General features: G+C 36.8%; 1 protein-coding gene and 1 non-coding gene across 3 annotated transcripts in view; one reads left to right on the forward strand and one right to left on the reverse strand.

Annotated features, from left to right (window-relative positions):
- Window positions 1-7,211: 7,211 nt before the first annotated feature.
- The window catches only part of LOC144469854 (uncharacterized), a 65,058-nt gene continuing 54,395 nt past the window's right edge, over window positions 7,212-17,874 (reverse strand). The window contains exons 2-6 of one of the 2 annotated variants that reach the window (XR_013494055.1): window positions 13,573-13,716; window positions 11,162-11,493; window positions 9,988-10,262; window positions 8,300-9,255; window positions 7,212-7,727 (exon numbers count right to left, since the gene is read on the reverse strand). Coding sequence is in view for 1 of the 2 variants with exons in the window: in XM_078180539.1 (XP_078036665.1) it covers window positions 8,553-9,255; window positions 9,988-10,262; window positions 11,162-11,493; window positions 13,573-13,716 (1,454 nt within the window). In the remaining variant the exon portion in view is untranslated. Of the gene's footprint in view, window positions 9,256-9,987; window positions 10,263-11,161; window positions 11,494-13,572; window positions 13,717-17,874 lie in introns of both variants that reach the window. The other variant, XM_078180539.1, reaches the window with a different exon arrangement.
- LOC144470638 (5S ribosomal RNA) lies at window positions 14,009-14,128 on the forward strand. Its single transcript, XR_013494168.1, has one exon. It is a non-coding gene; the product is annotated as a 5S ribosomal RNA (ribosomal RNA).

Here is a 17,874-nt window from a genome sequence, read left to right on the forward strand (position 1 = left end):
CGTTGAATAGGGTTTGCAAGAGTAATTTATTTTTTTTCGGTGGATTGGTGGGCTTGGACAGAACGGGTTTTCGTTCGATTCTTTTACATCACTTCGCACATCTTATCTCGATTTTTATTTGTTATTGTTATAAAGGGTGATACGTTCTGTGATTTTTTGTAATTATATGTAGAGCAGTATTATTTAGGTTCGTGTAAAATCTAGACGAATTTCTTGTTGCATGATTGATGGAGATAAATTAATGATAGCTGGAGGTTCCAGAAGTTAAATTATTGATTTATTACTTTAAATAGTTATTATAAATTGTTATTCTGAACTATTATTCTAAATTATTATTCTATATCATTGTTCTTCATTATTTCATTCCTGGCAGAAGAAATGTAGTTTTAGTGGGTGTCCAAGTTTTAGTCTTATATGTTAATAATTTTGATATTGTTGAGAATAGAGAAATGATATTATAATATTGTTCATTTGCTTTTATAATTTGAATAATTTGTTGGCTGTTTGTTATAAATTTGGAATAGAGTGCAGATTCTTGTACAATATAAAAATTATCAAATTTTTTTAAATATCTATGCAATTTCGCGTTTCGACTAGTCACTTTTCTTACTAAAATATTGTTATAATAATTGTATTATAGTATATTGTAATATTCTGTTACTGCAATATACTATAATAACTATATTATAGTATATTATATTTGTATATTATTGTTATAATTATATTGTAATATATTATAATATTCTATAATAACTATATTATAGTATATTATAATATTCTGTTACTGCAATATACTACAATAATTATATTATAGTATATTATATTTGTATATTATTGTTATAATTATATTGTAATATATTATAATATTCTATAATAACTATATTATAGTATATTATAATATTCTATTACTGCAATATACTATAATAACTATATTATAGTATATTATATTTGTATATTATTGTTATAATTATATTGCAATATATTATAATATTCTATTACTATAGTATACTATAATCGGTATATTATATTAATATTACATAAAAATATCATATTAGAAAAAAATTCACCGTTGTAACGCAACGAACTCTACTCCAATTAAAACGACGCTTCAGTCGTCCCCTAAGCGTAGAGCCATCGCTACAAAACCATTCCCATCATTGTCGCTGTAAAGCCGATACATCGTTGTCTCTTACGAAAACGCGGAGGAATGTATCCGCGGACGATCTCGCACGCGAGCGACGCGAAAACCATCGGCCGAGGAAGATTATGCCTCTCAGGGATTTTTGATCGTGACAGGATCCGGCTCTCCCTGAACTGTCTACGTCCACGGTTCCCCGCATCCCTCCTCGATGATTCGTCCCCCCTCATCCCTTCTCGTCCCATCTTGTCCCTTATTTCGTCCCCCGTAATCCCGGTTGCATCGTGACGAGCGCGCGCACGCGCAGGGCTTTCCAGTTTCTTCGGAGCGTATTCGACGCCGCGTAATCACACGTTCAAACGAACGATCGGCACGGCGCGCGTCACGCAACGACCGCGAACCATCGTTGTTGGGGCGTCACGGCGTCGTCAGTAATAGCGACGAATTGTGACGTTATAGTGTGGTACTTCATAGTACTAGCTGTATAGTGTAGCACTTCTATATAGTAGTATAAATATTGGCACCTTTCCCTAAACGTCGTCGTTTCGCCTTAAAGTCGCCACTAAAAATGATCACGTTTCAAAATAATTTTTAGCAAATCTATTTATATACATAAAAATTGTTACGAACTATTAACTCTTGCACGAGTCACAAAATTCAGTTCCATAACCTATAAAATGCCCTAGATTATATAAAATGGAAAGGCTGAAAATGAAATGGCTCCGAAGGTTAATAGATTAACCCTTTGCACTCGAGTGGCGCCTCCGAAGCGCCAATAAAGATTGTTATACAATTAACAAAATAATATTGACATTAAATTGAAAGCATAACAGTTTTAGTCACAAGACTCTCATATATCAAATTCTACTAAGTACTATACTACAGCTGGTCAAAATAGCAATTTTGGATTTCCAGCTTAAAATGGCTTCGAGTGTAAAGGGTTAATCGTAGGAAACGACCACCCTCGCCGGATAACGCGACCGTTTCGACGCGCCGCGGAGCGGCTTCGACGACCTAGACCTTCGAAGGACGCCGATAATTTCCGGTTTCAGGAACAGCTCTCCTCTCTCGTTTACATTCTGTTCGTTGATCTGCCGGCGATCTACGCGCCGCGAATATAAGCTCTTTCACGGTGCCTGCCCTCGGAATTCGTTCGTACCGACGGTTCTCGGTAGAACGATTCCTCGGGCGATCCGCGCCGCTTATCCCTCGGGACAACGCTCGGATGGGGCGAAGAGGTAAGTCCAATGGCCTAGAACGGACTGCGACGGTAATGTAATGGGAAAACGATTCGTGCTTTTCTGGAGAGAACAATTTCTTGCGCAGAAATTTGCTTTGATATGTAAGTGATCGTTTACCAGTTGAGCTTCACAATTACATGTCTTCTTTCGCGTTGCGTTGATTGGTACTTATTTGTACTTAATTGCTTTCGTAATAGGACTAGATCATTTTTGTTTCTTGTATTGTCTTTATTTATTTTCGTTTCTGGTTTTTGATAATAGAAAAATTCAATTTGATTTCGATTTAGAAGAAATTGGTAATGTTCATATTTAGTAGAAATTAATTATATATATATTAAAAGTATATATTAAAATATAGTATAGTATATATATAGTATAGTATATATTAAAATATAGTATAGTATATATAGTATATATTAAAATATATATAAAAAGTTTGAGATGTACTGTATTTCTTAATTTTTTACTATGATGAGAAATTAATATTAATGAGATAGTAAGAAGTATGTAGTGGTAATTATCACTGGACTCTTATTATGTGAACCTACCTGGTTATATGAACTGGTTGTCCCCCGTCGAGTTTATAATGGAGTTCTGCTGTATAACAACTAGTCGCAGTGGTTCGAGAAACGGCGTCCATTTTTCCTAATAAAAAACCTTTTATACTTACGCACTTCTCTAAGTGAGGTTATGGTTCATGATAAGGGGAAAAAAGGAAAAGTTTTCTCGCATGTGATGTAATATTAAAAATAGTAGAATATTTAATAGATTGTACTATAATACTACTTATTTACTAGAAAATTGACTAAATTGACTAGAATTTAATAGATTGCATAATGAGTAGACTGCAAATGTCTTTTTGCTAAATAAGAATTGTGAACAGGAATTGGATGGCACAGGAGCAATGTTAAATATTATAGCAATGCTGTAAATATTATATCAATGCTACAAATATATATGTAATGATTCTATAAATAATTGATAAAATCTATACGAACCTCTTTTTTTCATTATTTAATTATTGACAATAAAAAAGGTCTCGTCATCTGATCATAACTATTTAATTTTGAAAATATCTTACAATTACATTTACATATTCTTTATTGTAGTTTATACTCATTATCAGTTATTTTTTTAGTTGCAAATTATACAATCTTCTGTGTCTCAACATTCAAACAAATAGGTCTTTTTATATTTATAAATTAAAAAAAAACTGTTGGTGAATCTCTAAATATTTTTCTTAGCAAATTGAGATTATTAAAGCTAACAAATGTTAATAAATAAAACGTCATTTTGATTAGTTGCAAATCAATGTATTTTCAGATAAAAACTATACAATAAGAATCTCTTCTTGCGAACGTTCACAATCAGTGCGCAGAGTATTAACAAATGTACAAAACGCATGGGCGACATTATCAGTCGTGTTACGCTAAGCTTTTTCCATCAAATATACAAAATGGTGGACGCATCGTGATCCTGCCTTAGAATAACCTACAGTTTAAGAATCCTCGTTTGAACCCCTCCGAACCCTGATTCGTTCCACTGGCCAGACAGCGCTTTCACATTATTACAAAAATATTAGAAAATGGAATTTTCTAATTTCACATGGAATTCTTTTATTTATACAACATTTGTATATACACGAACACGTGTTTTATACACGTACATATATTTTATACACGTCCATATATTTTTCAATATATACATACATTTTTCAACATAAAAATATATTTTGCAAGCCATACGTATCATTTTCAACGCAAACAAATATTTCTCAACTCATTTTCAGCACACACAATTTCGAAAATTATTTTTAATAATGAAACATTATTGGCTAAAGAAAATTAATTTCTCCCAATCAAGTCGTTTCAATTTTTCATTTAGCTTTTATTATAACAAAATAATAGCTCTTAACCTTGTCCTTTGAGACTGATTTATTTGAATGAATAAAAAAGTATATTTAACCGAACATAACCTCAAATCAGCATAGTTTTCATTCGGAAAAAGCTATCAGAATTTAAAAATATTATCAGAGATAATATTTGAATGTTAATAACAATGTTTTACAGTAAAAAAGTATCAACAGTTATTTAATTTCTTTTGTTATTTAAAATTCTTGTCCACGTCCGAGAGTAATTTCAATTATTCACCGAATCTTTTTAATTACAATCTTTAAGATTGATCTATTTGAATGAATAAAAACAGTACGTTCTTACGTATATTTAACCAGACATAACCTCAAATCGGCATACTTCTCATTCGGAAAAAGATACCAGAGTTCTAAAATATTATCAAAGATAATATTTTAATGTTAATAACAATGAATTACACTAAAAAAAGTATTAACAATTTTTTAACTTCATTTGTTATTTAAAATTCTTATTTATCTTCCACGTCAAAGTGACATCGAAGATCCACAGATTTAATTCAACAGAAAGGGGTTTGGAGGGGTTGAAGTCGCGGATCCGCGGACGTATCGAAAAATCGCGCGATTCCGCGCCGATCGTGTGCAGGAACTGTTCTTCACGAAATATCAGTTAGACGTTCGTTGCCCCTTTAAAACCAGTTCCACGCGCCTGTATACTACTCGTCGCGACGAAACGCCGTAGCTCGCGAATCAGACGCGTTCGCGAATTTCACGTTTCCAGCATTCTCTCCGACGTAGAGATCTCCGCCGCCGTAATTGGCGAAAAGGATCTGTACCGTAACTGAAAAAATGTTAACCCTACCGGTGAGAGAGATCCATCCCCCCTCCTCCTTTCGGAGCCAGCGAAGCGTTAAACACGCTCAACGACCGAGCGAGCGTCAGTGACACTCGCACTTATACGAGCGAAGTAAAGGATTGCGACCTTCCTCGTTTCGTATTCTACATTTTCTGCTTTACGAACTTTCCTCGTTCCTCTCGTTTATCTTGATCGAAGTGACACCGAAACACGAAGCAATTACACAGGTAATTATGATCGTAATTAATGGACCCCGGGTTGCGTGCATTTATTTTTAAATACTTGTTGCCTCTTTTTCATTTGTTTACAACTTCTCAGTTGTTGTTAACGATTTATATAGTGGCACTTTTTAACAGTGTTTTAGGATTGAAGATCACAGTTGAGAGTTCCTTAAAAAATTACTCAGGAACTATAATAATATTGTATGCTATGTATATAAAATTATTTAGATTGAAGCAGTGGGACAAGATTATTTGAAATTATTATTTAAGCGAGAATTGTCGATCTTCTCCACGGTTAATTTTTTGAAAAGTTTACTCACAAATTTTTCGTAAATAAAGCGTTCAATTTATCCAGAGAAGATGTATATTTATATAAATCTTGTATTTATGTTGCATGGAGATGCACAGACTATATATTACATAGATAATTATTAACGTAATTGTATCGTGTTTGGTGTCATTTCAATCAGGAACACGATACGAATATAGTAACAAAAGTCACATTGACGAAAAATTGAATGTAAGAAATGTCAATTTTTGAAAAATTTTGCTGGCAAAATTTAACAATTTAAATAGTTTCGTTATTTAAGTAGTTTAAGAAACAATTTAAATAGTTTCACTATTTAAGTAGTTTAAAAAACAATTCAAATAGTTTCGCTATTTAAGTAGTTTAAGAAACAATTCAAATAGTTTCGCTATTTTAGTTTAAAAAACTGTTTAAACAGTTTCACTATTTAAATAGTTTCAGGAACAATTTAAACAGTTTCACTGTTTAAGTAATTTAAGAAACAATATAAACAATTTCGCTATTCAACAATTTCTTAAATCTGAACTTCATTTGTATAAAAATTACCTCGAGACATGCTAGAACAATATTAATGTTTCCTCAGAGTGGCCACTCGACTGCAAAGGGTTAACGTTGTAGAAAACACATCCCCCGCGCGCGACCTAAATGGAAAGTCGAACGGTGCGCGCCCATCGTCGCTGCGCGTCGCACGGAACGTGTTAGCCGCGCTTGCGCCGCCTGCAACTGGAACTCCGCGTACCCGAAGTTTCTCCGTTTACGGATAGATAGGTAGAGAGAGAGAGAGAGACTACTATACATATTTCGTCGGCGATCGGATAGAGCCGATCAGCCGGTGTTCTAATAATATCGATCAGGCCGCGCAGCAGCACAGATTCCCGGTACCGGAAGTCACGGGCTGCCGGTCCCGGCGTAGGCCCCGCTACACATCCTCTCCCTCTCTCTCTCTCTCTCTCTCTCTCTCTCTCTCTCTCTCTCTCTCACTGTACACGCATACACACACAGGAGACCGTAATTACGCGATCATTTTCCCCCGGTCAACAGCCTTGTAAATCTTCCGCCGCGGTACCCCGTGAAGGACGCCGCCGCATCACGGGCTAGGAAAAAGGGTAGAAAAAGACGCCACGCCACCTCTCCTCGGAGGGATAATTTCTTCGGCAAATGGCGTTGTAAATTCCGTTGCGGCATCGCCGCGGCCGTTTCTCTGCCCGAACGGTTCTCTTCCCCGGCCCGACCCAGGAAGTCGCGTGTTATCTCCATCAATGAACGGCCGTGGGGACTCTCTCGCGATGCGTTCCGATATTGGTCGACGCTCGTCGTCTTAACCCTTTGACTACTGCGGGCGCCTGTTCGGCGGCCAGGGCTTCCTGGTACCGTGGGCGCCAATGGGCGTCCAGATCAAATCTCGCCCAATTTGCTCGCTCATTATTCAATTTATTAAATTCGATTATTAAATTTGTTAAATTTGATTCTTAAATTTATTAAATTTGATTCTTAAATTTGTTAAATTCGATTATTAAATTTGTTAAATTTGATTCTTAAATTTATTAAATTTATACCATAATTTTAAAATAATTTCCATTTTATATAACAAAGTGTTTTTTATGCAAATGAAGTTGAATCTTGTAATTCATGCAACAACAGTTACACTTCTAATAATTCCAAGATCTAAATTTTCATAATAGAAATATTATTCGTAATAGAAATATTGATTTAGAAAGTGATGTGACAATTTTAACAGTGCTTCAGAGCGCAAAGGGTTAATAAAATGAATTATTTAATCGGCCATTATCGAAGACATTTGCAACCAATGAGTTACTGGAAGTTGCACGATACATGCGGACATTTAAATAGGACGTTCGTTTAAAAAATTATTCTAACTATGTATTTTCTCATTAATTCATTAATACATGTATTAATCACAATTCCTAAAAATCGCTTCCCCGTTCAGGTAGCTAATTAGACAAGACACCTTAATGAATTACTCGCCAACGCGGTTCGAAACAATTGGAAACGTTCCCAAGAAAACGAAACCTGTATCACACCGAAGTTAACATTGCAACAACGAGGATAAAAACGTGTAATTTCTTGCCTTTTTGTCTGAAATAATTTCATTAATAATTTGTTAATTAACAGTTTTAAAAAGGACGATTAAAATGTATCGGCGAAGGTGGCTATATATATATTTTGAAAATATATTTTTCTGTGATAATTTAAATCGATTATTTTTTATATTTTCACAATGCATTTAATATTAATGCACAAAGTGCCAAGTAATATTTTCTTCTTGATATTAACATTGTTTTTCAGTGAATTTTTATTATTTTCTTCTTGGTAATAGAAATTTCTATGCCACATCCACCTTTAGAGTTATTTATTAGAAATTGTTTAGCAATAATTTCATTATTGCTTACTTAATAATAAAACTTAGTTTTTATTCATTCACCCGCCAAAATCTCTATTTAGACCATAAAACATTCTAACAACAAAAACTAATTGACTTTTGATTACCATAAAAAATTAAAAGAACTAATTACTTGGCAGTGAACAAGTGAAACATTAAAATTGATCACAAAATAAATCAAAATAAATTACATTAATCGATCTCCTAATCGCCATAAACTCAGACGAAAAATCGTTCCAAAAATGATCACCATAATCTCGATACATACCAGTAACGTAGAAAGTAGCAATTAAATAACAGCCTTAGGAAGAGAAGAAGACAAAACACCGGTTGCCTGGACTGGCCAACGTGGAACAGAGCCCAAGATCCCTGAAAAACGTTCCAATTGTTTCGCGATCGGTGGAGCCTCTCTCTCTCTCGGAGATCATCGCGCGTGTCTGATCGATCCCCTACCCCCGGCGGATGCGCGGTTCGTTTCCGGGAAACATGACGAGCCTCCTGTAGCCCAGGAGGAATCACGATCAGCAGACGGTGTTGTAAATCCCCTCCTCGTCCTCGGCAGCGTTCGCGTCCGATATCTCCGGCTGGGACAGCGCCAGCTTCACGTATCCCCTATCCTTGTCCCTGGTCGGGCACCTACCCCCGGGCGGCGGTTTCTCCTCCGGCGGTCCGACGTTCGTCGGCTCGCAGATCTCCGCGTAGATCTCCTCGGTCTTCGACGGCGGCGTCGACGGCAACGGCGTCAAACTGTCCCTGACCTTCGAGTACGGCGGGTCCAGGTCCTGCTGCTGCGTCTGCACCTCCAACACGCTGGTGGAGACCGATCGTTGCACCTGCTGCCTCGCGGACGGCGACCCCTGCAGCAGATTCGTCTCGGACTCCAAACTGGCGTAACGCTCGGACCTCATGCCGATCTCCGGCCGTACGGCGAACGTGAACGACGCCGACTTCTTCGCCGGGTTCCTGCTCCTGCCACCCTGTGCTATCCTCGAGATCCGGTCGAGGAAGCTGTGGTTGTTCCCGCTGTTCACGCGACTGTTGCTCCGGTCGCGGATCGTCGTCCGCTTGATGTGCTCCAGCCCCTCTTTCAGGCTCTGCAGGATCGGCTTCGCCTCCGTCTTCGACTTGATCTCCTTCAGGTGAAGCTCCTTCAGCGGACCGTTCGCTAATGGTGGCTTCGGCGGTGCTACCCGAGGCTCCGTCGCCCTTTGGTCCAAGGCCCTTCTGCAATGCCAAGGAACGGTCATGGTGCTATGGCGAGCTGGGGACTATGGGGGTGGTGGTCGTTTTATGGGGAGGCGTTTTTTACGAGGTTGGTATGGTGGTTCTTTGTTTGGAATTGTCCGGATGCTTGACAGGTGTTTGGTTACAGTTGTATTAATAACTTATAACTTAATAACTTCTATTTATTAGTTGTTAATGTAACTGATAAATATTATAACAATTGATAAATATAAGTTATTAAGTTATATAGTTATTATAATATTTATCAGTTATATTATTAACGAATATTTATCAGTTATATTAATAACGAATATTTATCAGTTATATTAATAACGAATATTTATTAGTTATTATAATAACGTATAGTTATTAGTTAAATCTTACAATTATATTTTTTTTAGTTTTCCATGTAGTATCACCCTTCGCTTGGTTATACTACAAACTCTGGTGCACCCTGTATAATTTATAATAATTTATCCTAGAAGAATTTACTTGATTTCGATATAGTGGAAATTAATAATATTAATATTTATTATATCTGTCTCGTTTATAATAGCGGAAAGGGTTATACTACAAACTCTGGTGCACCCTGTATAATTTATAATAATTGATCCTAGAAGAATTTACTTGATTTCGATATAGCGGAAATTAATAATATTAATATTTATTATATCTGTCTCGTTTATAATAGCGGAAAGGGTTGATCCTGCAAGGTATCGAGGGTTTAGTTACCTGCACGCGGAGAGCAACCGTTGCATCTTCGGCGACGCAAGCAGCCGTGCCTCGGACGGACATCCGAGCCGCGCCCTCTTCACTCGAGGCGCCGTCGGCCCCGTGGCGACCAATTCTAGGAGTTCCGGGACCGTGGAATTCGGCAACGGCCTCTCGGGTATCAACGGCACCGCGCAACCTAACACTATGGGCCCCCTGGTCGCCGCCTCCAGCTGCATCAGGCCGCTGTAATCTCGCGGCAGTGGTATGGGCAACGGTCCGGCAACCAATCGTACCTATTAATCAGATTTTTATCTTTCCAGTTAGTTATTTCCTAGTGCGAATTGTTTATCGACTTCTCTAAGATATAAAAATTATTTTGCTGGGATATAAAAATTATTTATCTGAAATGTAAAATATTGTCGCCTCGACTAACACTTTCACGTAAAATTTTAGCTCAATGTTAAATTTTCTACGTTGATTTTATTTATTTTATTAATCACGAGATTTAGAAAATTATTATATAATAATAATTGATATGCGAGTCTGAATTATTATATTATATTTGTTTGATTTTTATTAGATCCAGGATGACGCCATTTTCACTTTATTCGTGTGTAGTGGAAGTAACGATTATTATAACTTAATTAATTATTACAGTTGTTAGTATGTATTTCGGAAGCTAATAATTTATTACATTATACTTTTTTGAAATAATCATGTCATTTGCTGTCGTTTCTACATTATTTATCATATAATACAGGGTACTGCTGTATAAAATATTTCGATAATTTTTTCAACATTAGGTGAGATTTGCATAACATTGAAATATGTTCTCAACATTATTTCGTTATATTTTTTATTATTGTTCTCACATTATTTTAACTATTATTATTATACATTAATTCGATTATTATTTTGATTATTATTATATACTGATTTGATTATAATTATATATTGATTAGATTATTCGATTACTATTTCGATTATTACTATTACATATTAATACTTATATTATACTATATATTTCATTTTAAATCGTCCAAATATACAATTCCAACATGTCACTTGCGCGATAAAAATAAAAATGCTTCGTCGCAGTGTTAAACAAATAAAAGGAAACTCTGTGGACTTTAAACACCTAAGCGAAGTATATGAAATCTTTAAAAGTACAGTCCGGGTCAACAACACTCACCCTCAGAGGCAGATCCCTTCTGGCCAGCTGATGAACTCTGTACAACACGGCGTCGCTTCCGGTGTCGAGGCTTCCGCTCTGGCAAGTCGCGTAAAACTCTCCCCTCGCCGAAAGCGGCGCGAACAGCTCGTGCCCGTGGGAGTCCAGGCACTGCGCGTACTGATCTCGTTCCGATGACCTTGAACTCTTACCTTCCGGAACACCGCTGGCGACGCCGGATATGCCGCTTGATACCGGCGCTCTCCTCGTGTCCTGAAAAACCGCGGCCAGTCGCAGCACTTCTCCCGCGCGGACCGTGGTCTTCGTGTAGTGTGCCCTTAGATTTCCATTTTCTGAAACAGAAATGCACGCTATGGTTAGAGATGCACGCTATAGTTAGAGATGCACGCTATAGTTGGAAGTGCACGCTATAGTTAGAAATGCGCGTTGCGTAAATGTTTATTAAGCATTAGTTGACATGTATTTGTTTGGTTATTGTTTGTATGGATATTCAGAAAAGATTATTCAAGATTATGTTACGTTATAATAATGTATATTTTAAGTTATCATAATATACATCAATTTATAATAATATATTTTAAGTTATAATAATTGTTGAAAATCATATCTTTTTCAGTGGAATTTTGGAGAATGATAGAAGACAAATTTATCTTTATATATACAGTAAACTCCCTCTATAATACAGTATATTGTATAATATATACTACTATATAATATAGAGGGAATGTATAGAGAGAGTATAGAGAGAGAAAGAGAGAGAATAGAGGATATATATTATATTACCTCTATAATATAGTATATACATAATATAGAGGGAGAATATAGGGTGTCTGGTATACTCCTTCTATAATATAGAGGCAAAATATAGAGAGAGTATAAAGAGCGAAAAAATATATATAGAAAGAGAATAGAGAGAGACAAAATTTATATATAGAGAGAAGAGGGAGTGGAGGGTATATAGTATAGTCTTTTTTTATAGAGATATTTAATATAGTATATATAAAATATAGAGGGAGAATATAGAGAGAGTATAGAGGGAGAAAAAAAATATATAGAAAGAATAGAGGGTATATAGTACACTCCCTCTATAACATAGTGTATGTATAATATAGAGATAATATATATAGAGAGAAAAAATATATAGGGAGAGAATAGAGAGAGAGAGAGAGAGAGAGAGAGAGAGAGAGAGAAAATAGGGAAAAAGATGGGTTGAAAAATTGGAAAGAGGAAGATATAGCAGGAGAGTAGGAAAAAGAAAGAGGGGGGGGGGCACAGAGAGGGGTGATCCATGACAAGAGAGGGGAAGCGAGGGTTAGATAGGGGGTGAGTAGCGAGAGCTCGAGAGGAGAGGGAGAGGGAGACAAGCACCACCGCGACGCCCATAGGAATATCCTTTCACGCGCGACCATAATCGTTATAGCACATAATGGCATAACGCCCGTGTGTATCGTAAGAACCCCGACGGCTTTCACCGGGTCCGCATGCCTATTACGTTGCGTGCCCCTCACCTACGTTTAAACGCGCGCGCACAAGCGCGCCGCGGCGGCGGAGAGTCGCATTAACAGACACATTGACATTCGTGTCACGGCCAGTCGGCTCTCTACCCGAGGGAATAATCCGAACCGCGGGCCATGCGTGAGTGCACGCACCGGTTTCGATGCATTGTCACGTCCTAGAACGAGTGACGTACACGCCGACAATGTTATCCTCTCGCGGTGCGGTTCCACGCTGCCTGCAAGACGGACAGCGCATTCTGCGTTGCACGCCATAGTCGGAAAGAATGTCCTCCCGCTCCGGAACGATTTCTCGAAATTAACCCTTTGCTCGCGGTGGGTTTTTTTTATTTGAGAAACAAATGTCGTATTGCATTGATTTTTTGTCAATATGTAGTAAATATTTTTCAAAGTTATAGAGGTTTTTGTTGAAAATTGAAAGATATTTTTACCGAAGATTATTGTATAAATAAATTATTAATGCATAATAATGTAATAACAATAATTAATATTATGAAAAATATTATTATTTGATATTTAAAATTTTTATTTTTTCAGTCTTACTGGATAAATATAACAACATTAACAAATCAATATAAAAATATAACAAAACAAGAGCAATCGATTACAGGACACTAATCTGCTCCAACTATTACAAAAATTAAAAACATTTAAAAACAATCAGCACAGTAATCAACTTATTACAATTATTAACGGTATTAATTAATTCTTTTTCTGCTTCTGCTGCCTTGCAATTAATATTAACTGTACTGGCAATACTGCTTCAGCATTGCAGCAACGGGAAACGTAACTGTTGTTTAACGAGCGTACATTTATAAGGCGCTCTTGAAATAATTACTCGAAAAAATTTCAACGGAAAAATGAGAGAATTTTTATTTATAGTAAAAAATCTCTTACCCATTTTTGAATGCGTCAACGTGTATGCTCTGAGAGGTTTGGCAAGTAGAAACGCCGGTACACCGGCACGAACTAAGGCTCCTACTCTTCTGTACACTCTGGCACTTCCGGTACCACTATTGTTCGAGACAACGGAGAACCAGCCTGCAACAATTAATTACATAATTATTCTTATAAATTCGTGATCAGTCAAATCTCGAATTCATCTAAATATTAATAAATATTGGATATTAATATATTGATAGTATAGTACAATACATTATAATATATTTTATTAGAGTAGATGTAGAATAAGGTAAAGTATAGTATAATATAATACGTAATAATATGGTTTACCACAGTTCAGTATACCATAATAGTATGTAATATATTATAATATAGTTTAGTATAGTATAATATGGTACGATATAATGCAATAGATTGTATTATATCATAAGGCAACTGCCATATCACACTTCAAAAAACCGATTCTCGTCCGATCATCGAAGTTAAACAGTGTTGAGCGTGGTTAGTACTTGGATGGGTGACCGCTTGGGAATACCACGTGCTGTTGTCTCTTTTTTTTCTTTTTCAGTATAGTATAATATGCTATGATATAATACGATATATTATTTATTATATTATAGCATATATTATATTATATTATATTATATTATATTATATTATATTATAGCAATTATAATATGGTTTACCACAGTACAATATACTATAATAGAATGCAATCTATTACAATATAGTTTAGTGCAGTGTAGAATTCTATAATATAATAAATTACAATTTAATAATAATGTAAACATAAGTATAATAAATATTGTATTAATTTTTACTATGATATCCCAATGCACTAGTAATATTTGGAAATTAATTGCAATTGGTTACGTCATTAGCGCAATAAACGCATATACATCCTACACAATGTGGGTCTGACCCAGACCTAGGATAACTACGGTCACAGACCTGACCCAAAACAATAGAATCGAGTTTGATGTTACGTGATCCGACTCGGAACAAAAAGTAATGCTTGTACATTCCAGACCTACACTACTATTTAGAGGTTGTTCAACATTTCTGTTTAGCAAGCCTAGAATCAATTTGTTACTACAGTTTTTCCAGTTAAGGAAGACAAATGTAAATTAAAATATTAATGACAAATACTGAATTTATTTAAACCTAGTGACGAGAAAAATTGACAAACATTTTAAATATTTCGATTAACCAGAAATAATTTCTGTGCTCAATTTAATTGTTATTGATTTGTTAAATAAATAATATTCTGCAAGATTCAATAATATTCTGCTAAATAAATTTCTGCAGCAACAAAGTTTAATTCTAGAAAAATTGTTAAAAATGAATCTGTCGGTATGAATAAAGAGCATAAATTGTACTTCGTAGCTTAAAATGGAAATACAGTACGCGGGTCGTAAAGGGTTAAGACCACGTCTGGAAACAATTACCGAACAACCAATTTCTGGCGTGCCGTCATAAAATCGTCAAGCCTTCCTTATAAACCCAAATTATATATGATCAACCACGCGACAGCGTCTGCCATCGCTATTTCGAGGTCGACCGCTCAAAACCAGAGAAATCAGCGGAAATCGCCGTCTCTAGGCCGCGAATCGGTCGCATCTCCCGAAAAGATACAGTTACCCGAGCGATTTTCGCTTTCTCGTGGAAGGACACGCAAGCCGTGGCATTCGTGTCAAGCCCAGCCCAGCGTCGCGTCGCTCCACGTCTCGTTTCGTAAAGCGGCTCGCGCGCGGTTCGTTAGCGTGTTCCCTCGGTTCATTCTGATACGGGGACGTGACTAACGTTACCGTTGCGCCGTGGAAACGGCGCTCCAGTTCCCGAAGAAAAACCGGGCCTCTCATAAACTCTCCGCGTTCAAACCATGCTCGCGTCGTTAAAGCCCCGGCCCTTCGCCGGCCATGAGAGAGAGAGAGAGAGTTATCGTCCTTTTTTTCTGCTGTTCTCGCGCGCGTAGTTTTTCCGCTCCTTATTACTTTTCTTCGCCGTGGCACAATGTCAATTCGACCCACTTTGATAATAAGACCGAGAGCTCGGGACGCGGGCTGCCGATGAAATGAGCCGCGACGTTTATGTGCTTGTTTAACAAGATCCTAAGGCTCGCTTTCGTACGAGTCGTTTTAAAGGCGCCGCGCCATGTTATGACAAAAGTATATGTGTCAGTTAGAAAAGATCAAATGCAAAGCGACAGATTTAATTAAAACAAGTTTTTGATCATTTCATGTCATATTAAGTAGAATTGATTTACTGTTTTTATCGTTATCATTGTTATCATCATCATCATCGTCGTCATCATCAATGATGACATCATCATCATCGTCGTCATCATCATCAATGATGACATCATCATCATCATCGTCCTCATCATCAATGATGACATCATCATCATCATCGTCGTCATCATCGCCATCGTCATCATCATCATCATCATCATCGTCATCATGATCATCATCATCATGATCATCATTTCCATCATCATCACCATCATCATCATCATCATCGTCGTCGTCATCACCATCATCATAATCGACATCATCATTATTATTACACTATTTGATACAACCTCAGAAGAATTTCTAATTATTTTATTTAATTACGTAACGAACGAAGACAATTTCCTAACATTGAAGAAATACCAGATCGAAAAAATGACGCGACGTGCAAATTAATAATTTATCGACGACGCGAGGAACAGGAACATGATCGTTCCAGCAATTTATAGGCGAATGGGAACGCAACACGCACATCTGCCGTCTCCCGAGTACAATGGCCGTGGCCGCGTACAATATAAATCGTTGAATCGATTTGCAAGCGTTTTATACATCGTATTTCCGCCATCTTGATTTGATTTACAGCTATCGCTAATGCGCAAGTTTCAATGATTGTTCCATACTTTCCGCGAAACGCTCCCTTCCACGAACGCATTTAAACGTGGGTGTTTTATCGTCGATCCCCGCGCGCGTCCGGTTTTATGAGAGACGCAGAATTTATCGCCGATTAACCCCGTCCGCGTGACTAGATTAAATTACAATCTCGTTGCCGAAGACAAAGAGGCGGCGAGCGCCGCCCCTGCCGGCTAGTTATGGTAACACCGCTTATGCTAACGAGATTTTGAGAATTTACTTTCGGGCACGCGGCGCTGCGAATAACGACTGTTCAATTGCAACAAATTTGTCGTTTAATATATATACATATTTATATATTTATTACATAGTTATTGTATAGTTAATATATTTGTTAATTATATGTTTATTATATATTACGTTTTCCGTTGTTTTTACAGATTAATACTAAGGCTTCCTGAGTTTATTTGGAGCAACTTTTTCCTTTGCAAAATTTTTCTCCGAATCGTTGTTAACGAGTTATTAAGGAAAAAGCATCGACCAATGAGAGGCGAGCTCGACTAACGCGAAGCAGACGAGTCAAATTATGAGTAAAAATTATCTCAAAAAGATGTAGTACAATTTTAGTGGTGTCTCAGAATCATCACTCAAGTTTAAAGGGTTAAAAGTCGACTGTACACTGTACAAATACTTTCTACACAGACTGTAATTTTAATTTTCTAATTTTCTTATTATTTTTCTAACAATGTAATTTCAACAGTTTTGTAACTTTTTGATAGATCGCCTGCTCCTTCGCAATCGCGATCGATTCCACGAGCTTCAGTTTCGCTGCACCTAATCATTGGGAAAATTCCGTTCTCGCATAGCGATCACCGCGAACGTAATCGCCGATAGGTACGACGAGTCGTGATCGTCTCGCATAGTTTACACCGTGATCCGTTGTTCAAACACTATATCCAGATAAGAGGAGACCCCCGTACGATGATATGCATTAATGCATCGATGTCTGTTGGCCGTTCTATTACGGCTACCTGGTACAGTTCCGTCATTAATATTCGATTAACCTGCGCCCCGTGAGCCTCTCGAACAATGCAGTCAAGAGCACGTCCACGCTGCCACATGTTTCGACTGCCTGCTCGAACGGAGAGTCATCTTCCCCGTTTCTTCTTTTTTCTCTTCGGTCGCTTGTTCGAACGATCTCCAATCACGAATTGGACGAATTTTTAAAAACAGGCTCGGTTGTATGGAAATCGATGCCACGAGTCCCACGATTTCCAACCCTTTCGTTGAAAACTGAAGAACATTCTTTATTTTCGCATAGGAAATGTTCAATGTTTTATTAACGAGGATGTTTGGATTTATTAAGATAAACTAATATAATATATTGTAATGTAATATTATATAGCATACAATATTATAAAGTAATATAATATAA

This window comes from Augochlora pura, chromosome 5 (genome assembly GCF_028453695.1).
Source record: "Augochlora pura isolate Apur16 chromosome 5, APUR_v2.2.1, whole genome shotgun sequence".
Taxonomy (NCBI): Eukaryota; Metazoa; Arthropoda; class Insecta; order Hymenoptera; family Halictidae; genus Augochlora; species Augochlora pura.